The sequence below is a fragment of the Tursiops truncatus genome, chromosome 7 (assembly GCF_011762595.2).
Source record: "Tursiops truncatus isolate mTurTru1 chromosome 7, mTurTru1.mat.Y, whole genome shotgun sequence".
Classification (NCBI taxonomy): Eukaryota; Metazoa; Chordata; class Mammalia; order Artiodactyla; family Delphinidae; genus Tursiops; species Tursiops truncatus.
In genome coordinates, this window is record NC_047040.1 from 99,556,428 (window position 1) to 99,581,450 (window position 25,023).

The 25,023-nt window shown below is 33.8% G+C and overlaps 1 protein-coding gene across 1 annotated transcript in view; it reads left to right on the forward strand.

Moving 5' to 3' along the window:
• Nucleotides 1-25,023, forward strand: part of DPP10 (dipeptidyl peptidase like 10) — a 648,823-nt gene that overhangs the window by 599,384 nt on the left and 24,416 nt on the right. Inside the window, exons 18-21 of the mRNA XM_033860253.2 lie at nucleotides 5,418-5,516; nucleotides 5,627-5,696; nucleotides 23,463-23,657; nucleotides 24,355-24,409. Of these exons, the coding sequence (XP_033716144.1) occupies nucleotides 5,418-5,516; nucleotides 5,627-5,696; nucleotides 23,463-23,657; nucleotides 24,355-24,409 (419 nt within the window). The remainder of the gene's footprint in view (nucleotides 1-5,417; nucleotides 5,517-5,626; nucleotides 5,697-23,462; nucleotides 23,658-24,354; nucleotides 24,410-25,023) is intronic.

Below are 25,023 nucleotides of genomic sequence, written 5' to 3' on the forward strand. Positions count from 1 at the left end.
CCTTTCTTCCTTTCTCTCCATTGCATCTCCTTCTCATCTCTCCTTATACTTCCTCTCTAATATTTTCTCATCTCTCCCTTTCTTCCTTCTTCCTAATTTTCTGTTCTCATTTTAATTCTCTTTTCCTCCTCAATCGCACAATTAAAATCATGTCTTAATACTACCTTGTCTTCATGTTTCACAAAAAACTATGATTGAAACATATTTTCTGAACTTATCATGAAAAAAACTCTGTGTGCTTTTGAAAATGATGTATTTTCTTCTGTATTTTTTTTTCCTTAAATATAATTTTATTTCTCTGTGACCATGGGTTGATTTTTTTTTTTTACCATGAGCAAGTGAATTCCTTTGATTTAGAAGTAAAAAAATTTCAACTACCTCTTATCTCATGTAATTTATTTTTTCCCATTCATTTTTGATAATAAAGAGAAGCCATGAGAAATTATTAGTATATTAGTCTCATATTGCTGCCTCTAGCTGTATTTATTCATTCATTTATTTAGTTAGCTAGTCACTGTAATACAATAAACTATTGTCCACTTATAAAAATATTTATCCAACAAGATGCTCTCTAGTAAGGTATAAAGGTAAAAGTTTAATGGGCTTTAGTCTCTAAAAATTGCTGCCTATGTCATTAACAAATATCAGGTGATATTGGTTTCTAGATACAAAAAGAATGCTTTTATCCACAATTAAGTTCATTAAGTGCATTTTTATGACAAGTCTTACATTATAAATGCTGAATCCTTAATGAAAGTGTATAAAGTGGAATTATTCACATTTTAAATTTTATAATTGAATATTTGGTATAGATTCTTTGAAAATATGCTATTATTTAAATAGTCTGAAATTTCTTGTATCAGGGAGATAGAAGAAATCTGTGAGAACATCTAATTTCCCAAATTTGTATTATAGAGGACGACACTTATTTATAAGAGAGGTGGTTTGGTGTGCCTGAAATCACACAGATTCACAGTCCAAAGCAAGAATCAGAAAATTTAATGGTTATAATAGAATATGATAATTTTTCTGGTAGAAGTGGACACAGTTCAAAAAAAGAGGAAGTCAGTGGAAAGCATTTCTGGAAGAAAGAATGTGAATACACAATCATGAGGAATGAAACTATTTACACTTGCAAGATAAAAGTTGTTCAATGTGGCTGGAACAAAACATTTAAGATAAATCAAAGGTATAGGCTATAGGGCAGACTGGAGCCAGATCTTAAAAGCCTTATGTTTCATCCTAAGGAGTTTGTAATTAACAATAAAGTGTCAATGATAAACCATTGACAATTAAAATAATAATCTTATTCTGGCCATGGAGTACCTGAAAGTAGACATGGCCTCCTGGCAAAAAGAAAGAAAAGAAAAGTGAAACAGAAAATAAAAGATTTTTTTTTCAAAAATAACTGGATAAAATACATGAAACAACACTTTTCAAGCATGGGACAAGAGTCACGATAGGCTTCTGATCCCTGAAAGAAGGGGAAAAAGTCAGGTGAATGTTGTAATTGTCCTGGCTCTCTGGCTAGAATTATTTTTTGAATTCTAGGGTAAAGAGGAACAATTAAATAAGTGTATAAGGGTATCTCAGAGTCACAGTTGAGACAGAAATTGGCGTTCAGAAGGGTTGAAGATTCTGGAATGTTGGGAAGGTGGACAACACTGGAGCACAAGAAGAGACAGAGAGAGGACACCAGGAATCTGCATAGGGTTACAAGGGATCATCTTGCATCTGTTGCTGAAAATACCTAGCTGAACATACATAGGAAGATAGTCTGAGCCTGGGAAAAGCCAGAGCTCACACAGTGCTGGAATATATTAAAGTTCCAAACAGTCAGAACACTGGAATGTTTAGGAGAGATCCCAGAAGAGTCATGCCTTAGTATTAGAGCTTAACAAGTCATAGAGCAAAGGTCATTCAAACTCACACTAAATAAAATATTTTTTAAATCTTTCAAATAATTAAGCTGGGGCTTCGCTGGTGGCGCAGTGGTTGAGAGTCCGCCTGCCGATGCAGGGGATGTGGGTTCGTGCCCCTGTCCGGGAATATCCCACATGCCGTGGAGCGGCTGGGCCCGTGAGCCATGGCCGCTGAGCCTGTGCGTCCGGAGCCTGTGCTCCGCAACGGGAGAGGCCACAACAGTGAGGGGCACGCATACCGCAAAAAAAAAAAAAAAATAGCTGACCTGCAAATAGCTTAAACATCTGCTATAACACAGTCCAACAATTAATAAAAGGACAGAATGATGTCCAGAACTCAACAATGTAAACATCACAGTGGTTAGAATCCAATAAAACATTACTGGCTACATATAGAAGCTAGAAAATATGACTCATAACTAGGAAAGGAAAGCCAGTGAATTGAGACAGATTCAGATATGATGGAAATTATGGAATCCACTGACAAATACAATAAATTGGCTATTATAAATATGCTAAAATATATCAAGAAAAAATGAATGTAGTGATAAATAGAATATATTTTAAGAACTTAAAATATGTGAAATTAAAACTTCTCTGAAAAATACTAAAAGCAAATTAGACACTACAGAAGAAATATTAGTGAACTTGAAACATTATAGACACTTCCAGATGCAGAGAAAACTAATGAAAGAAGTGAACAGAGCCTAAGATAGTTTACGTCAATATCCATATCTATAATATTTTAAATTAAAGCTGAAATGGAAAAAATATTTGATGAAATAATGGCCAAATCCAAATCTGATGAAAAATATAAAGTTGCTCAACAACCCTCAAGCAGGATACAAAAATAAAAAGACATTTACTTCCACACATTACATACATAGTAAGAGAGCCAAGAGTGACTGTAGGCTTCTCATCAGAAAAAAGCAATGGAGAAAAATCTTTAGAATACTGATGGGAAGCAAAACAATACAAAACTATCAACATAGAATAACAAACTTAGAAAATATCCTTCAAAAGTAAATGCAAAATAAAGAATCAAGAAAAAAGAAACAAGAAGGTGTTGCCATCAGACATGCATCTTTAAATAACACAAAGATCAAAGAAGAATTTAGGAAAATAATTGGAAAATATTTTGAGCCAAATGAAAACACAACTAATCTAAATTTAGGGATACCTAACATTGTGATTAGAAATACATTTATGTCTCTAAATTCTTACTTTATAAAAAAGGAAATCTTTAAAATCAATCATCTAAGATTCCACCTTAAGAAACTAGAAAAAAAGAGCAAATTAATCCAAAGTAAGTTGAAGGAAGGAAATTATAAAGATAAGAATAGAAATAAATGATATAGAAAATGGACTGGCAGTAGAGAAAAGCATATTAAGAACTAAAATTATTTTCTTAGAAAACATAAATAAAATTGATAAAATTCTAGATAGAACCTTAAAGGAAAAAGTACACTGTCATTTTCATTAATGAAATAGATGATGTTAATAACAGGTTCTACAAACATTGTAATGCCAGTAATGGAATATTATAAGTAATTTTAGGGCAGTAAATTTGACATCTTAGATAAAATGGGTAAATTTCTTAAAAGAAAAATTGCTAAACATTCAAACAGGAAGATATACAATATATAAATATCCCATTATCTACTAAAAGTTTTAATTCACAGTTAATATTCTTCCCACAAAGTAAATTCCAGTTCCAGTAGCTTCACTGGTGCGTTCTGTTCAACATTTAATATATTAATACCAAGTTCACATATACTCTCAGAAAATATAAGGCCAGCATCAACCAGATTCCAAATTCAACATAGACATAACAAGGACAAAAAAAATCAATTTTTCACATGAATATTGATGCAAAATTCCTTAACTAAATAGTAGCAAGAAAAATCCAGCAATTTATAAAAGGGTAATATATTATGACTATGTGTGGTTTACCTGAGGAATCCATGATTGCTATGATATTCAATAATTAATCAATGCAACTTACTATGTTATACTGTCAACAACTCAAAGGATTTATAAAAAATATTTGATTAAAAATGAAAAACAACAATAATAATAAAGTAGTAATAATAACTGGGCCAGAAGAAAAAAAAATGATTTAACTTGATGAATGGTAGGTACAAAAATACTACACCTGACATCATACTTAATGTTGAAGACAATGCATTTCCCCCAAAACTGGGAAAAAGTAAAAATGTCTGCTCTCACCACCTCTTTGCAACATTGTATTAGAGGACTTAGTGAAATGAGGCAAGAAAAGAAATAATAGGTAAAAAAAATTGCCTTTATTTGCAGAAGATATAAATAAAACAGAACCAAATAAACAAAATGGAATCCATACACACTCATAATACTATTAGAAATAATGAGTGAATTTATCAGGGTTATTACAATTATAGATTAATATACAAAAATCAAATATTTTATATACTATAAGGCAAGGCAAAATTTAAAAATAGTTAAAAATAACTACTTAAAGTAACATCTGAAACTATGTACTATATACTATAGTATACTATATACATCTAATAGAAATGTGTCAGTCTGCTAAAATGAAAGCAAACATTTCTGGAAGAAATTAAAGACTCAAATGGATATATACATGCATACATATTTATGGATTAGAAAGTTCACTATTTTTAGTATATAAAAATCCCCAATAAATCTATATTTTTAATATAGCAGTCAAAATTCCAGCAAGTTACTGATGTTTCTCTCCCTTCATGTTTTGCCAGTTTTCTCGCTCTCTTTTTTTTTTGGTTTTTATAAAAAAAACCATTTTAATATTTTCTATTGCTATATTGTTGAATTCATTAATCTTTTCTTCTGCAGTATCTAATATGTTGTTAATCCTATCCAGTATTTTTTCGTCTTAGATTTTATAGTTTTCATGTATATCAAATTTTTCAGTTCTTATTTTTAGAATTTTAACTTGGTTGTTTTTAAAATGTCTTTCATGTTTCTCCTTAATATCCTCAGGCTTTTTAAAAACTTAACACATGGAATGTAATTATAATCTCTGTTTTAATGTCATTATCTATTATATGCATCTGTGTCATTTCTGGGTTCTTTCTATTGAATAAAATTTGTACTCATCATGGGTGATATTTTCCTGATTTTTTGCATGCTTGGTAACTTTGTATTAGAATTCAGGCATTGTGAATTTTAAATCATTGGCTGCTACATAATTTTGTATTATTTAAAATATATTCTTAAGCATAACATTAACAAGATCAGATTTACATTTTGAAAACGTAAATGCTAATTCCAGGTATAAGGGGCAACTGGAGACAATTTCACTGGAATAAAGAAGCTCAGTTAGAAAACTTGTAATAATCCAGAAGAGAATTTATGAGAGAGTAATCGGTGACTAGCACAGTGCCTGTCAAATGATAATGATGGATAATTATTTGTGTTACACTGTTTCTTAATCAACACATAGAGATTATTTACACTATCCTTTTTGACTTACAGAATATTTTATATTGGAAAGCAATTCTATGCTGAAGGAAGCTATCCTGAAGAAGAAGAGAGTAAAGTCAGAAATTAAAACGCTTCATATTGATGACTATGGTAAAGTTTTGTGCATGCTATGTTATTCAAAAAAAAAAACTTTCTCTGCACCTTATAGTTTTACATATAAATGACTCTCCATCTTTAATATTTTGCTCTTTCTTTAAAAGAACTTCCTTTACAGTTGTCCTTTCCCAAAGATTTTACGGACCGAAACCAGTATGCTCTTCTGTTAATAATGTAAGTATTTTATTTGTTTTTGAAATAAAGGAACCTAAAGAGTTTAGAATTTTTCTTATGTCTCACATGGCAGTATTCTGATTAAAAAACAACAGAAGAAGTCCTATATGTGTAGATAACTGGGACAGCTGTCAGTTGTATGAGTTCCTCAAGGACACCACCACTAAATAATACGGAAGGGTGTGTAATTGCTTGTGCTTTTTGCATCCCAAATTGCACTCAATGTTACTCCTGGGAAAAATGACACATATAGTTTGGTTTATGGATGTCTGCTTAGCAATTACTCAAGCTCTATGCTCCCTTTGTTTTCTTTCTTTCTTTCTTTCTTCCTTTGTGATATATTTGTCATATCAAAATTATACTAGATTTGTAAAAGCCATTTTTTTTTTAATTGTGGTGAGAGCACTTAACATGAGATCTACCCTCTGGACAAAATTTTAGGAATACAATACAGTGTTGTTAACTACACGCACAGTGCTGTCTAGCAGATCTCTAGAACTTATTCATCTTGCATGACTGAAACTTTATACCCATTGAAAAGCAACTCCCCATCCCTCCTCCCTCCAGCCCCTGGCAACCACCATTCTACTCTCTGCTTCTATGAATCTGACTATTTTAGATGCCTCATGTAAGTGGAATCATGCAGTATTTGCCCTTCTGTGACTGGTTGTTTCACTTAGCATGATGTTTTTAAAGTACATCCATGTTTTCACAGGTAAGCCTTATGTTTTCTATTAGTTCTTGATGCAGCATTGAGGAAACATTTATTTCCATTGTTGAAAAAATTTGTTATATTTATATTACTCTTACCAGTTTTCCCTCCTGGATTTAAGGTCAGCAGGAGGCCACTCCTGTCCTCAGAAAAACCTGACTCTTAGGTTTTTCCAACTTGGAATTGAATTCATTCATACTTTCTATGAGATTATATTGTGACTATATACTACTGGGCACAGAGGCCTCTAACATCTATTGGTTAACTAACTTGATATTGATGTAGAATTGTATTCCTGAGAATTATTAGTTATTTTCCTTATTAAGAACACAGCCAACATATTGCTATGACTGTGCTTAAAATTGTCTACAATTGTTCAGACCCTTTTTGGAAGAGTAGAATAGAAAATAACATAACTTGTTATGACTATTGAATGTGGACAGTAAGTATTCAGTCTGCGGAATCCAACTGCCTGGCTTCAAATTCCAGTTTTGTCATTTGCTAACAGTGTGTCCTTGAACAAGTTACATAACCTCTTGTGAGGTTCAGCTTTTGCAAATATAAAATGAGCATTATCATCCAGCCTATGTTTTAAGGCTGCTTTTTAGATTAAATGAAATAACATATAAAATGCCTAGCACATGTGAGTCTTATAATTATTGTGATTATAATTCATTCTTTTTTATATAGATTGCATTGATTTAGATCTTTTGATAAATAGAAGCAATTTGTCGTTTCATTTTAATAAGCCAAATAATACAGAAAATACAATACTTAATATTTTCACTCACTCCAGTGTTTATTCCTAACTCTAATACCTTGAGCTATCTTTGTTTCTTATGCCAGGACCTTTCTCCTTTGTCCCTAATAGCCAGAGGCCCTGAAATTTCTTGGTATCTTCCTGAGGAAGTTCTTATTTGCTCTTTTCTTATCTTAACTCCTTCTCCTGTATCTTGTCTTTCACTTAGTTGTCTTTAGTGCTTTTTTTTTTAATCAAAGTATAATAAATTTTAATTGATTTACAGTGTTTCAGGTATACAGCAAAGTGATTCAGTTAATCTATTATAAATATACTTAATCTATTATATATATATATATATATTTTATACATAGTGTATATATGTTTATCCCAAACTCCTAATTTATCTGTCCTCCCCTATTTCCCCTTTGGTAACCATAAGTTTGTTTTCTATATCTGTGAGTCTATTTCTGTTTTGTAAATAAGTTCATTTTTATCATTTTTTAAGATTCCATGTATAAGTGATAGGGTATGATATTTGTCTTTCTCTGTCTGACTTCATTTAGTATGATAATCTTTAGGTCCATCCATGTTGTTGCACATGGCATTATTTCATTCATTTTTGTGACTGAGTATTCAATTCCTATTTGAACTGTATGTGTGATTTATTGGGGAAATATCTCAGGCACTAAAATGAGAAAAAACTGAAAATAAAATTCTCAACCTCGTGCTCTCTCTCAGTCATATCTCCTTTTGGGAAAAGGGATTGTTCTTTTTATTCACTGAGAAATGAGGTTTCTCAGGGAAAGGAACTCTACAAGGCATCCTTCCTTGAAGCATGACTTACATATGCAGTTGGATGTGTAGACAGTTCTTCCCATTCACATATCCACTGGCTCCACAGTGTGTCAGACTTTGGGGGAAAAAGTAGCCCCCAAAGCTACTGTAGCCTTGAGTCAGAGAAGCCAACTGGCTTGTCCTGCCATCAGATTTGTGCTTTGGTCTGGGTGATTTTTAGTTCATAAGAAGAATATAAGGAATTGCACAACACTCAACTCTCTTATTAGAAAGGAATAGTCCAGTGTTTTTTAGAGGCGGGAGAGGAGAGTAAAGGTACTGGCTTAGGAGTCAGGTAGGCCTGGGTTCAAATCTCAGCTCAAAGATTTACCAGTACATTGCTTAATTTTCCTAAGCTTCAGTTTCCTTATAAATAAATTGAAGACAAAAACATGGACTAATATATATAAACATGTCACCATAGTGTCTAGAAGAGCATAAACATTTGCAGTTGGTGTTTAATAAATTGTAACCATAAACATAGTTATTATTAGAAGTAGTAGTCATTTTAATATTTAAAAGTATCAATATAAACATTTAATAATATATTTTAGCATCCATAAAATTATTTAATAGACATTACTAAAGCAGATAAAATAATATAGTTAGGCCTATAGAGTTTAATTTGCCACTTTTTTGTTGAAAAGAAGAATAAAAGTATTAATTCATTAGTTTTCATTTGTTTTTATATGCTGATTATACTAAATATTAATTTAATTTATCCAAATTCCTTGATTTTTAGAGGTAAATTCTCAGAAGTTTCACAGAATATGACTTACAGAGCCAAACAGGATTTTTTTCTTTTTTGATTCTATATTTATATAAAATGATCGATTGCTTTAAGCTACATGATCATTCCTAAAATATTTATGCTTGGAAAGCCATATAGATCAGAATGGCTTAAGTGTAAAGTGTCTTTTACCTGTTTTTTAGAAGGTTTATAATTTAAGGGTATTTTTTTTCTTAAGATTAGGTACTGTGTTCAGTTATAAGTGGACTCCACACTCGAAAACAGAAAATAATAATAATTGTCTTTTTTTCCCTAAATGGACAATTTGACAGTGAAGAATAGTAAATAAACTAATATCTAAATGAGGCTAAGAGATGATTTAGTGATTTTGTTGTCACTACTTTATTGCTATTCTGTGCAGTGCATCTAGTACCTGACAGGCTGTGAGTCACTTCTTCATCTATAGAGATGGGTTCGCGTCCAGGAAATTCTATAGTGAATGCATAAGTTGGAGACTGGCTGCAGCAATCTGAGGAGGTGAAGGAAGATTGGCCTTGAAGAAAGTAGCCTCTGGCTATCAGGAATCATCTTTCTGCTAAATTTTCATTACGGAACCTCAGAAGAAATGGTCCTTTGAGGACCTCTCTGTGAGTTTTCTGAAACTCAAACCTAATTTCATGGTATTGAAAGTACAAGTGAATCAATGGCAACCAAATATTTTACTGTAATAGAAAATCTAAGAAGCATTGCCACTACAACTGTTTCTCAGTGGCCTCAACTTACAGTAGCCTCTGTGGGGTCATGACCCCTTTTTCTTTTTTTACTCCTATTGTCCTTTCTCCAGTCTTTCTCCTTAATGTTATATTGAGTACTTAAGAACCCAGTAGTCTATATTCACGTTCATACCTATTCTATATGCATCTAGCCTATACTATATATACTATATCCATCTATATCCATTTCAGCATGTATCTCCTTGAATTATTGTTTCTTATGTTATTCTTATTTTCTATTCCTATATATGTCACTTAGTACAATACAAATTTACCATGTTGCTTTTATGTGCAAGAAGCTGTGCTAATGGCTGAAATGGCATCTTGAAATCTGCAATCTTTTTTTAGATTTGTGTTATCTCCGCAATACCTAGCACACATGGTGGAACCTTATGAAAACTTACTAACTAATCTGTAATTCTTTTAATAGTGCAAGACTGAAGATTACTTGAGAGAGAGCCTACAGTTATAGATGTTTATTTGATAAATTAATGTAAATCTAAAGGCCTAGAGCCTGATAGGAAACAATCTAAACAGATATACTGTTATTAGAGATGAAAGGTGTTTTCTCTGTTCACTGTGTTCCTGAAGACAAGCATATCAAGCTGAGTTTCATTCAGTACCAAGGAATCATCATGTCTTCCCATTTCATACCCTTTCATGTTCAACTTATCCATGCCACCCTTGGCACAGGTGTAACGCAGAGAGGCAGTGACTGGTCAACACATTACATTAGTTTCCAGAATGCAACATCCTTTATCATGCCCTTATGACTTAGTCTCATCTTGCTGAACTCATCTTCCTTGAAATCCTAATGAATTCTTTTTTTTTTTTTTTTTTGTAGTACGCGGGCCTCTCACTGCTGTGGCCTCTCCCGTTGCGGAGCACAGGCCCCGGACGCGCAGGCTCACTGGTCATGACTCACGGGCCCAGCCACTCCGCAGCATGTGGGATCTTCCCGGACCGGGGCACGAACCCGTGTCCCCTGCATCGGCAGGCGGACTCTCAACCACTGCGCCACCAGGGAAGCCCCCCTAATGAATTCTTGATCATCCATCAAGTCTTATCTTCCTGAAGCTTTCTTTCACCCTCTTCATCAGCCCATCTATATCCTATAACAATCTCCAATCTATGCCTCCTCCTACAGGGACAGCCTTCTGTTCAAAGTCTTTCCATATATCTTGAATCATATTCATCATACTGTTACTTTTCCCACTTTACCCCAATTTCGTAGGATGTTTTTATATACTATTTAGGGAATTTCTGACTCTCACTAGATTTTGCACCAATGTTTCTGAAGGAAAAATCCACGGTCTAGAAGTGAGTATTTAGAGAAACAATTTATAGAATGGCTTATGAATATTTCAGCATCTTAAGAAAATAGAAATGTTAGAAATCTTTATTTTAACATAGTAATATATTCCATGTATTAAACAATGCCTTATTCATTTGTCTTCCTCACAGCAACTAGTTTTTGCAGAGTTGCTCCACAAATTTGTGTTGAGTGAAGAGATTGACAATGGCCAGAAATCAGATGAATATGGTTATTACTACAGTTTACTACAGTTTCCCACTAAGCCATTTTAACTGGAGAGCATTATTCATTTTTATCTAGATATTTTCATCATTTAGTCAATGTTATTCATATCAGAGTCCTAGGACTTGGTCATCTTAATGGAAGTAAGCTGTTTGCCAGCTCTTTTTGTATAGTTATTCTGTTAAAAAGCAGGGTATAATTGGTACATTCATAGTGAGCGAAATTATCCAGCTACTCATCTCCAGCAGTCAAGTTAACATCACTACTTTTTTCATACACACATTTTCCTTTCAAAAAACAATATGGATATTATTTAAAATGTTGAATAACATCAGGTTCTTGGGACCATAGTGTCTTGTCTTGACCTTTGAACCAATGGAGTCCTCCAAGAGCCCACACTCTTCTTCAAGTCCCACACCAAGCATAGAGCAGAACTGGACGAGTCAATTCTAATCTGTCAATCTGCTCTCTACCTACACTGCCTTTTCTGTAATGTATTGCTATATCCTCTCTCTTTCAGTTTCTTTTCCACTCTGCTGCTAGAGTGAACTTTGTGAGATCCATATCTGAAAATGTGGCTCTCCTGGGAAAAATTCTCTCATTATTGTTCTCCAATTGATTAAAAGTTCACATTTCCTAACACAGCATATAAAAGTCTTCATCTGTTTCCCACATATCTCTCCATCTTCATCTGGCTCCACCCACCCTCTAAAGAGACATTTAGTGCTCTAGATATTTTTTAAAACTGTTTTAAAAATGAAATACCAGGGGCTTCCCTGGTGGCACAGTTGTTGACAGTCTGCCTGCCGATGCAGGGGACACGAGTTCGTGCCCCGGTCCGGGAAGATCCCACGTGCCACGGAGCGGCTGGGCCCGTGAGCCATGGCAGCTGAGCCTGCGCGTCTGGAGCCTGTGCTCCGCAACCGGAGAGGCCACAACAGTGAGAGGCCCGCGTACCGCAAAAAAAAAAAAAAGAAATACCAGCTTCTCAATCATTTCTCTGTGTCTTTTTCCACAGTCTCCCAGTAACTTTAGTTTCTATTAAGACTTCAAGATGTATTTTTACATAATTCTATACACACCTCTGTTATAACATGAAACCACACCAGATTACATATATTTACTTTGCTGTCTCTTCTTTTAAACTATAAACTCATTGCTGATAACAACCCTTTTCATATTGTTTTACCTTAACACAGTGCTTAGAGCATTATTTATGTTCATAAAATATTCATAGAATGAATGAATAAATGAATGTGTGAATGAGTGAATATTTGAATGAAGGAATACATGAATGAATAAACAAAGAAATCAATCAACCCTGAGTTAGTCATCGGGAATGAGTTAAATCAAAGTAGAGAAAAAGAGAAGTAAATTATGAGAGTTTATAATGTGTTAAATCAGCCTTTAGGATGAGTCAAGTTTTCTGCAGTTTAGTTTTTCTCTCAGAAAAACGAGGTGTTTCTCATTTCTCTTAAAATCTTTCTGGATAAAGCTAAATAATGATTGGTTTTCATGCTATCTTTTTACTGTTTCTCTCTTACATTTGATTATTGAGATTATCTTCTTAAAATTATAGGATTTAATAATAGCTACCGTTTATTAAGTGTTTATTGTACAAGGGGCATCATGCTAAGGATATATAAATGCCCTCTTTAATTCTTACAGAGACCAAGTGAGGTAAATATCACTTTCCTCAGTTTAACACAAGGAAGCTATGACTAAAATATGGCATGAATATTAACTCCAAGGTCATGGGCAGGACAAAATTAGTGTTTGAACTCAAAGGTTTTTTCAATTTATTTTTCAGATCAAAAAGCTCTGCTGTTTCTATTACACAATACTCTACTTACATATCGCATTGCATGATAATTATTATTGGAAGATTATCAAAAATGCTGTCCAGAATCAATAGGGACTTCTCTAAAACCAAATTCATATAACCTTTCGTTCTTCCCACTTAACAGTTTGTGATAATCTCTAGAATGTAACATTTTCCACCTGTACCGTGTTAATGCTTTGGTGTAAGATAAAGATTATAAAGGACAAATTGTGGGATTGGGATTGACATATATACACTACTATGTATAAAATAGGTAACTAATGAGAACCTACTGTATAGCACAGGGAATTCTACTCAATGCTCTGTGGTGACTTAAATGGGAAGGAAATCCAAAAAAGAAGGGATGTACGTATACGTATAGCTGATTCACTTTGCTGTACAGCAGAAACTAACACAACGTTGTAAAGCAACTATACTCCAATAAAAAATTAATTTAAAAAAACCATGAGTAAGTTCCTAGATAGTCCACATGAAAGATCAAATTCTCAATCCACACTATTTCATAAAATTCCAAATTCTAATCAGAGGGTTCACTTTATGGGAAGTCTTTACTCTCTTCACTTACTATGTGGATTCATAGACTTTTGAGCAGATCAGATTGTTAGAAGTAACTTTGTTTTGTTTCCCAAGAGTAAAGACACACATATTCCAAAATTTCTATAACATTATTTGATTATCCACTTGTTCATGCCAAATACATACCCATTTCACTCTCAGTTTCTTACAAAGATAACACATTTGCTAGATGTAAATGGACAAGAGAGATAGCTAGTACTTGTCTCAGTGAGTCATTACTGCTTTGCCATGTAAGGGGGGTCAAACTTTAAATTTTAAGTTTCTGACTTTTCTCATTCTTGTTCATGTTGCTCATTTAAGTGAATGTAAAATGTACTCACACTGTAATACCCAGGAAATGATGAAGAGAAAAGACAGTGGCATTTAATCTTGGTAATGGAAGGAGGGAAGGTGATCATTACTTTTTATATTATTCTTGAACAGATTAGAGCTTGTTCTTTCACAGTTTATAGATAATGCCTCTTAATGTCAGTATTAATTTCTTAGGACTGTTTAAAACTGTACACACTCAAAGTTGATGTATTAAGAAAATGTCACAGGGAAAAAAATTCTAAATTTACAAAAATGTGTATGTAATATGTAAGACATAATATTCTCTTGACTATTCTTTTAAATTGATAGATTTATGTACATATACTAGTATAAAAATATATAGTCACTTCTATGACTTACATATTTATACCATTTTAGCTCTTTTCCTCTCTTAATACAGGTCTCAGATATTAATGGTTTCATATGAATGACATGAATGATGTGATATGGTTTCATATGAATAATGTCAATTGATTACCTTTTTGCAACATACAAGTATATTCTATATTTAAAGATATGCTTCCGAGTGCTTTTCATAAGAAATGGTTCCTAATTCTGTTTTTTTTTTGAATTAAGTCATAAATGTAAGGGTATAACTATATTAGATCATTCTTTTCTTCTGTTTTAATTATTTATTTTTTTCTGAAATCTATGATAGAAGAAAACATTAACTATGTTACTAATTTGTCATGTCTTTGAAAGGTTAAACTAAGGATACTAAACATGGTGTTTTTCTCCTTTGGTAATCCAACAAAGCCCCAAGCTGAAGGAGTGCATCAGTGACATTATGTTACTTATTCATAGTTAGCACTACAGTTATTATTATTTCTGTTTAACACAATAATGTAAGCTAAGATTAAAATTACCTGTGTTTATGTAGCCACATTTCTCAGTTGATAAATTGACATTTAGAATCCAGCTAAAGGATTCTAGTTAGGGAAAATGTATTGTATAACCACCATGTATTATTGAAGGTGAATGATGCCCTGTCTATGATAAAATGAAGGTTCAAAGTTTGTATATAATTAGTATCCATCCCTATATTATAAATCCATTGCAATCCATGATATACATCCTATGTATTGTATGCCTCAGTGTTACACTCAAAACATTCTCATGCTGAATTGTATTCTACTTTAGAAAATGAAAGGAGTTCTCTGGCGCTCTAGTGGTTAGAACTTGGCACTTTCACTGCCTTGGCCCCAGGGTTCAACCCATGGTTGGGGCACTAAGATCCCACAAGCCGTGCAGCACACACACACACACACACACACACACACACACGCAAAATGGAAAATGAAGAAATATGAGATCGTTGTGAAGATTGCCATCAGCTTCTTATTTTAATATACACATACTTCTATTTCTTTTGGAATATACCCATATTCCTTAAGCCAGCGTGTAGAATATTTTCCATTATAATATCTAAAGCAGACCTTTTGCATAAAAGATTTACATGACAATTATATTCACATAAAGAATGAGGCAGAGTCTCCTGTCGATCTGTTTATACAATGTGCTAAACTGTCTTTTGACTGTGAGTGATTTAGGTGTCAGTGTCTCAAAGGCCAGGGGGTGGATGAAGGGCTTTCTAGCTCAGTGATTACACAACCATCCCCAGCAACTGAAAATAAAGATCAACAAACCCCTTTCTCTTTCGACCTCCTCAACCACTCTGTTAGAAATTATCCCAAATGGAAATTGGCCAACAAATAAGAATTCATGTAGTAAGACTTCGACGGTAGGGATGATTAGGAGATTGGAACTTCTATTTTATTGCACAATTTCTGTCTACAAGACATCCCTGAGGCCCTTTTCTGATAATTTTATGTGCTGTCTAAGATGTTTATCCCGAGGTTAATATTGTGTGGATAATACTAACAGTCCATTTTGGGGTTTTGTAGTTGGCTCATTAATATCCATGCTGTTTAACATTTCAACCTGTGTTCCGATAAGCTCTTCATTCTTTGGCTTCCTATATCAATATAAATAACTTGATTTAAAGAACTGAATTCTGTTTTTTTTCATTGCTCTAATGATAGTTTTATGCAGTTTTTATATCATGCTAAGGAACAATCTCTAGCTTCTATTCAAGAGAAATCAAAGAGCAAAATAGAATTGAATTTCCTTCCAGACAAGGAAGAATGCCTTTAGCATACAGAAATTGACCCTGATATGTGGAAGGCTATTCTACTAAAAATCGAAGGAGGAAAAGAAGAGAAGTGAGAAGAGCAGTAGGGTAAGGATGAAAAAAGATGCAGTTTTATTAACACAAAATACCCTCCCAAATTTGAGATCAAATTTTGATCAAGAAAAAATATTAAATTTATTGTCTGAGCAGCTTCTTGAATATAAAGAAAACTATTGAAAAAAAATAATGCCTCAAAAAAATAAAAAGACCTAATATCTATGTCATAAGTTCTATAAATCAGAAAGGTATACGAGGGTAACATTCTCTTGTTTTAGTGGTTCCAGAAGAAGTATATATCTGTGGAATCAAAAGAAAGAATTTACACATACAGAGACACACAAATTACACTCAGATGCATAATCACATGTGACTATGTGTAGAAAGAAATCAATTACACAGAAAAAACCAAATACGTACATATTCATTCATTCTAAGTTAACTGAAAGACCCACCCACTGTGAAAAGTAGAACACTTTTACTGCAACTGAATTTTTCGTCCTTTGGACTGAGCCAAATAAGAAAAACTTGATTTTTATAATATAAAAGCTCAGGACTTATCACTGCAGAGTTGCCTAGGGATGGCCAGGTTTGGGAGCTCAGCTTCCTTGAGAGGAATGGAAGATGAAACAGTCAAGTCCCATAGCGTTGACCAGAACATTGGGTTAATAATATTTAACAAACTACAAACTGGACACTTTGCTAAGCAATTTATATATATATATATAATTTTATTTAATATTTACCATAACTGTACTAGGTAGACACTATTATTATCATCTTCCACACCAAAGCAGACTTAGGCATAGGGAAGGGAAGGCACTTGTCAAAGCCACTGGGCCTGGGCTCAACTCATTTTGGTTTTACCAACGTATTCTGTACCCTTTTCATGATAACATCTCACATCACTATAAGGTTCAGGTCATTAATATAGGCAATATTTTCTAAAAAGTTTAACATGGGAAAGATCTATGAATGCAAGTATATGAACACAGGTGATGGAGGATAACACAACTTGAGAATTTGTTTGATAAGCCTAACTTTCTATGTATTATCAGGTAGACCACGGGGTCTGGTTAGAGGCATAAATAAACTTGTCCATGTCAAACGCTTCCCTAGTTGTAACTCCATGGAAATTAATTCAGCCAAAAATTATATGTAAACAAACCAGGGATCAGAAACTTGCAGGTTGTATTATATTATAATATTCCTAATGGAAGAAGATGGGGATGTGAACAAGAAACTGTTCTCTGACAGAAAAAAAAGAATGTTATTTCTTATATGATGTAGTATATATATGAAAAAACTCATTCCACCAATCTGCATGTAGGACAATCCTTCCATGAGAGGGAAGTCTGTGGATAATAAAATGAGAAATAGAAGGAATTGGCCAAGAAGCCCTTGACCAATGTATGTATCTGCATGTATTGATATATATTGCTTGAAACAGGATAGATTTCATTAGCTTTTAGATGTACTTAACGTTATAACTAAGTCATCGCTGAATATAAATTTTTATAAATTTCAGGTTGAGACAAGACAAATATCGTTTCACTCTACTCATGTCAAACTCGTGTTCTATTGTGAAATGAGTTCTCTCCTAAAGAACAAAATCAAAAGCGCTGACAATTCGTTTTCCTTAAGAATGTACTGTGATGCAGCTCTCTGCAGCATCAGTTTCTTTTCCCTTATCTGGCCTTTCATTCTGTCTGTCACCCTTCTTTCTACACTCTTTTTTAGTTTACTATCTCTAAAATAAAATTGCAACACAGCTCTCCCTGAGTCTAGCTCTTATCTAGCACTTATGCAGCTGAAGTTGGTCTATTCTAAGCCTAAAAAGAGCAAAGAACCAAGATGACAAGCAATTTTCTCTGTCCCCTCCTTCCACAACCCAGTAGACACAGATACCCAGCTGTTGTATAGCAGTTTTGAAATTCTGCCGTGTAGGAAAAAAAAAATTCTGCCATTCAATAGATCACTCATGGAAAGTTCTCTCACTGGTAAATATTTTCCTTGTTTATCTAGCCAAAGTTTTCGTGGTAAGGAAAAGGCTTTTAAAAATGTACTCTACGTGATCTTAACTATTTACAACACATTATTCTATAATGAAAACAATAAATGAAGATAAAAAGAGCGTATAATTGCCAGAGTAACTCAGCATATTGATAACAAAGTCAAAACCTATCCCTTCTGAACGTAAATCCAGCTCTTTTCATGAATTTAAATAGCATTTTGTGAACATGACCAAACGTACTCCAAACAAATCTCTTCACTTTAATTCAGTTTTTGACATAGATGATGTTTTGTTATGTCATAAAGAAGTGGCTTGTTTTGTCATTTTAAAGGTCTGTTGAATTTTGTGTGTTTTGCTCAGCCTTTTTTCTTTATTTCATTATTTGCTTATATCATGTTCTCTTCATCCACGCAGAGACATTGAGTGTTCAAGGTATTAAAACAGATGTGAACTCTACCCTCAAAGACCTTAACTTCTAAGAAGAGTTTAGTCTTAAGTTGATTTTGCTGCCTGTGTTAGGAAGTGGACACATTTCATATTGCTGTGACCTTTTCACTGCTTAAAACACATGGAATTGTTCTTTTCATACAACTTTCAACAAAATTGTGTGTCCCTATTCTCAACCTTGAAACACTGTTCTTTATATGTCCCCAGAGATTTCTGAGACAGAGAGGGTAAAGCAAAACCATATCAAAAAAAGGATGCGGCAGACACTCAGAGGAAAACAGAGGAGGCACATGAATGGGAGCTCACCAATTCTGCATGGCCAATACATACACGAGTTGTGATACCCATTTATTATATGATGGATGATTTGGTTCACAGTACCTTCCTTGTGGTCATCCCTACAGCCATATATCGTTTCCTACTTCATCAAATAAGTAATATTTTCTTGCCTTTATTTGTTGAAAAAAATTTCTGGTGAACACTTTGTGAAGAATCTCCCCCTTGCTTCTGCAAGTCTCTGGCTTGTTTCTTATACAGGCAGTGCTTACCATCATAACCCATGTTCTAATTGATATTGAAATAGATATGCCTGTATTCTGCACCAAAAAAGAAAGAACAACACACCCAACTAGACAGAGAAATGGGTTAAAATTATTGGCTGATAATAGATGATAACATTTTGTGTTCTAACACTGAAAGCAGGTGAAGCAGAGCAAATGAATGAAATTGTATATTTTTCCTGGGTACTGCGAGCATGCGTAAGGAATTGAATTTTTGCTTTGAAAAATCTACAATCACTTATTAATCATAAGTTTGAAAAATGTGCCTTATTTTAAACTATATTTTTTCTTTTCTTTTTTTATTGAAGTATAATTGATTTATAGTGTTGTGTTAGTTTCAGGTATACAGCATAGCGACTCAAGTTTTTTGCCGATTATGCATCATTATAAGTTATTGTAAGATATTGGGTATAATTCCCTGTGCTATACAGTAATTCCAGGTTGCTCATCTATTTTATGTATGGTAGTTTCTATCTGTTAATCCCATACTTCTAATTTGTCCCTCCCTCTCTCTCCCCTTTAGTAATCATAAGTTTGTTTTCTATGTCTGTGAGTCTATTTCTGTTTCATATATAGATTTATTTGTATTTTTTTTTAGATTCCAAGTATAAGTGATATCACATAGGGTTTGTCTTTGTCTAACTTACTTCGCTAAGCATACTATTTTCTAGGTCCATCCACGTTGCTGCAAATGGCAATATTTCACTCTTTTTTATGGCTCAGTAATATTGCATCCTATATACAAACCACACCTTCTTAAGCCAGTCAACTGCTGATGGGCACTTGGGTGGCTTCCATGCCTTGGCTATTGTAAATAGTGCTGCTATGAAAATTGGGGTGTGTGTATCTTTTGGAATTATGGTTTCCTTTGGATATATGCCCAGGAGTGGGATTGCTGGATGATATGGTAGTTCTATTTTTAGTTTTTTAAGGGACCTGTATACTATTTTCCATAGTGGCTGCACCAATTTACATTCCCACTAACAGTGTACAAGGGTTCTCCTTTCTTCACACCCTCTCCAGCATTTATTGTTTGTAGAGTTTTTGATGATGGCCATTCTGATTGGTGTGTGGTGATACCTCATTGTGGTTTTGATTTGAATTTCTCTAATAATTAGTGATGTTGAGCGTCTTTTCATGTGGCCTGTTAGCCATCTGTATGTCTTCTTTGGAAAAAATGTCTAGTTAGGTCTTTTGCCCATTTTTTTGATTGGGTTGTTTTGTTTGGTTTTTTGAGCTGTTTGTATATTTTGCATATTAACCCCTTGTCGGTCGCATTGTTTGCAAATATTTTCTCTCACTCAGTAGGTTATCTTTTCATTTTGTTAAAGGTTTCCTTTGCTGTGGAGAAGCTTTTAAGCTTGATTAAGTCCCATTTGTTTATTTTTGCTTTTATTTCTTTTGCCTTGAGAGACTGATCTAAGAAAATATTGGTATGATTTATGTCAAAGCGTGTTTCGCTTATGTTCTCTTCCAGGAGTTTTATGGTGTCATGTCTTACATTTAGATCTTTAAACAGTTTCAGGTTTATTTTTGTATATGGTATGAGGGAATATTCTAAATTTCATTGTTTTACATGTAGCTGTCCAGCTTTCCCAACACCACATGTCGAAAAGACTGTCCTTTCTCAACTGTATATTCTTGCCTACTTTGTTGAAGATGAATTGACTATAGGTGCATGGGTTTATTTCTAGGCTCTCTTGCCTTAGTAACTAACAACACTCTGATAATTGCTCCAAAGGATCTGTTGATTGCACTTTTTAATTTTCTTATGAACCTTTGGTATCTTTGACCATCTAGAAAATGGAAGTCCCCTTGGTATAACAGCTCCTACTGCATGGTATAATATCTTTATCCATAGATATTTCTCAATTTAATTACTGGCCAAAATCTTTTATATAGTTTTCCATTTTGAACTATAAGGAAATATGCTCAGTATAAGTAAAAGTGACTTCAAACAAAAGAGTAATAGTAACAGTTTCTATTGTTCAGTAAATCTAATAATAATCTTATATTGCTTACTATATTTTACAAAGTATTTTCAAATACATTATGCCATTTAATGCTTACAAAACACTTTGAGGAAAACAAGACAGTGTTTTACCATTATTAAAGGTAAGGAAACTGAGTCTTAGTGTTTTAGTATCTTCCCTATCTATGTTCAGAGTGAAATTGGGACTTAAACTGTCATATTTTTACTCAACTTAAATGTTGAAGTTAATGCTGTATCTTGTCCTCTGTGAATCATATTCTGTTTTCTGATATTTGCAATAAATCCCCAAGCTTCAAAGTACAGGATTTATTAAGCTTTTTAAGGTCCTTCCATTTTAAACTTCACTTGAGTCTGCTTTCCCTGAAACTGTCTAGTTCAACAAGCATTCTCTATGTTCTCCATGCATCAGAAATTGTGCCACGCACGGTGATTCATGCTGTTTCTCAAATGGTACACAAGTTACATCAGTATCATCTGGGAATGTGGAAAAAATAGCAATTTCAGACTTCATTCTGAACTAGGCAATTGGAATTCTAGGCAAAAGCACATGGAAATGTGTAGTAACAATTCCTAATAATCTGATCAAGAGGTAAATTGCAAAACCTAAAATAAATTAAAAATTAAATTAAAAAAAAGAGATAAAGATGGCAAACACTGTGGAAGGACAAAACAGTTCTATATTTGGAATCACAGGATCACCATTAAATGTGTGATTTAGGAAGGCATGGAGTAGGTCATTATTAAAACCCTTCCGTGGCACAATTTCTTTATTTACAGTGTAGGAATAATAATACATTGGAATGCAATAAGCCATGCAATAAGCCATGCGACAGGCAACTTCCTCCCCAGAAAGGTTAAGTAACTTTTGTTGGTGTATAGTAAATAAGGTAAAGGATCTTAAGTGCTTAGATCATAGAAGGCCTTTGTATCAGTTTATTAGGGCTGACATAGCAAAATAACACATACTAGGTATTTTAAACAACAGAAATTTATTTTCTCACAGTTCTAGAGGCTCGACATCCAAGAGCTAGATGTCAGCAGGCTTTATTTCTTCTGAGACCTCTCCTTGGCTTGCAGATCGTTGCCCTCTTGCTGCCTCTTCCTATGTTCTTTTCTCTGTGCGTGCACACCCCTAGGGTCTGTCTGTTGTCCTAATTTCCTCTTGCAAGGACACAGGTTGGATTGGATTAAGGTTCACTCTAATAGCCTCATTTCAACTTAATCACTACTGTAAAGGCACTATCTCCAAATACAGTCAGATTCTGAGATAGTGGACGTTGGAGATTCAACATATGGATTTTGAGAGACACAATTCGTTCCATAACAGCATTCGGTAAATTTTAGTTGTCTGACATTTTGCCCTATTCCCTACCTTCTTCTTTACCCAACTCATTGGTCCCACACAACCTCTGTATCTGCTCAGTTCTATTTGCTGCCCAGAAGTTATTTCCTTTAGCAAATCTGATAACCTAAAACTTGTTAATGATGATTAATTTGTGTATTGGTATATTTTAATGCTTCAAAGCAACACATTTACATAAACTTGAAGGCAAGTTTGGTGTCTTCACAGGAGAGTGAGTAGAGTGAAGATTTCTAGTATGCAGCCCAACTATAAATGGAGATCTTTTCAGAGAGTTAGATGTTTTGTTACTCTTAAAATCTATCACGTGGACCACTGTGTGTTTGAACTGTACCTAGGTTTGGACCTAGATCATCTGTGTGATTTTATGAGAGTCTGCTTTTTTACCTGTTCTATATTCTGGAAAATAAATTATAAATACCATAGTAGTGTGACATTTTAAAATTGTATCACCTTTTCCCTCTGGACAGAATGTTCATGATTTATAATTTGTGTTTCCATCTTTACTTTTAACTTTCAAATTTTTCAAACATATGCGTGTCTGCTTCCTTTTCTTGCTGTCAAATTTAGTGATAAAAAAGAATTTTTCCTCACTGTTCGCTTAAATTCTTCTCAGTGAGAATTACTTCACAAAAAACAATTCAGGAAATATTAATGCAGTATTTCTTTTTGAATCTGACGTGCTTTAGGATCGTACATTTCTTGTTAAATTATTATTAAGCTTCCATGACTGATTCCTCTCTCTGTCAGACCCTTTGGCCCTTGTATACCATCTGCAAAACATTTCTAAAACACACTGTCTGTAAGAAATCCAATAAAGTAGGGCCTGTATGTCAACTTGATGATCATTCTTTAGATATGCCTATGGAAAATGTGTGCTTTTTTCTTTATTTTTCTCTTTTTAAAATGGGTTAAATAATTTCTCATAAACAGTTTTAAATTCTGTTTCATATTTTCATTTCATTCAAAGAGCTTTTCATTTGAAAATTTACAAAGGAAAATGACGTTTATATTTTCAGGTTTAATATCAAGAATTAAGAGAAATTTTAATAGCCAACATGGGTCTTTTCCATAATTATTAACCAATAAATTTCGACCACATTGTCAGTTGTTCTTGTTTTGGTCAAATGTGTTGATATTTGCAGGGATGAAGAGCCAGGAGGCCAGCTGGTTACAGATAAGTTCCATTTTGACTGGGATTCAGTACTTGTTGGCACGGGTAACGTCATCACAGCACGGTTTGATGGCAGAGGAAGTGGATTCCAGGGCCTGAAAATTTTGCAGGAGATTCATCGAAGGTTAGGCTCAGTGGAAATAAAGGACCAAATAGCAGCAGTGAAGTAAGTGAATGTACATTTTCTTATCGTTTTTCCTGTAATGAGAAACTATATATGTGATATAGAATACTTAGCATTAATAAATGCTAAGAGATTTATATTTTAATGATTAAACAATTTTCTAAGTTAATCATAAAGACTATTGTATTTTTTCAAGTATCTTTCACTCTCAGTGACAAAAGAATTATCATACTTCCCCCTCTGGAATTAGAATCCACTTTGGACTTATGAAAATGGGAGAGACCTTAATTAAACTACTATATTATTTATTTACAATAATCCACAATGTCTATTATTGTCCCAGTTAATTACAGTTCTTGAACTTTCACAGATACCTTTCCCACATTGGCATGAAAAAGTGACCTGAGAAAACTAGTAGGTTCTTTAAAACAGTATACAGACATTAGCTAGGATATTGTTAAAATACAGATGTTGATTCAGTAGGCTGGTAATGGGCCCAAGACTCTGCATTTGTAACAAGCCAACAGGTGTGATACCCAAGCTACTGCACCACCACTCTGAGTAGCAAGATTTTGGTAAACAGGACCCTTCTCCATGAATAGAGCTGCAACCACTAAAGCAGTCTCGTTTGACCTCTGCTTTGTTCTGTTTTGTTTTTTTTCTTGTTGCTAAGAATGGATTTCTATGGTTCATTTAACTCAAGAAGTCATAGCTATAATTTTTTCTTTTTTCATTTCAGATTTTTACTGAAACAGCCATACATTGACTCCAGAAGATTAAGCATTTTTGGAAAGGTAAATAGTAGAAATATGTGTGTGTACATTATGTGTTTGTATATGTACTTTCATAACTACTTTCTTCATCTTACTATAATTTCTCTGTATTATCCTTTAAAATATAATATTGTAATTAATATTATATAAATTCAGTTATTTATTAATCTGGCAACTGTTTACTGAGTATCTCTAATTGATGCATGGTGTTAGAAATAGAGCAACAATAGGACAAAAAAAAAGGAATCATTTTCAGGAAGATTATCTTCTAAGGAGGAGAAGGAGAAAGTAAATGGATAAATGAAAAACATAGTTTCATCTGGTATTAAATCTTATAAGGAAAACAAACCAAGATAAACTTGACGGATAAAAGATAATTACAGGAAGGGCCAATGTTATTAAATTGAGTGGTCAAGTAAGGCCCCTCTGATTTAAGTGATATTTAGGCTGATACCTAAATAACAGGAAGGAGTCAGTCATGCAGCTCTATTGAGGGAGCAATTTCTCCGAAGAAGGAACAAGCACCACAGCCTTGGGGAAGACAACATGGCTTAGAAACTAAAAGGTGACTGGGGGCTTCCCTGGTGGCGCAGTGGTTGAGAGTCCGCCTGCCGATGCAGGGTACACGCGTTCGT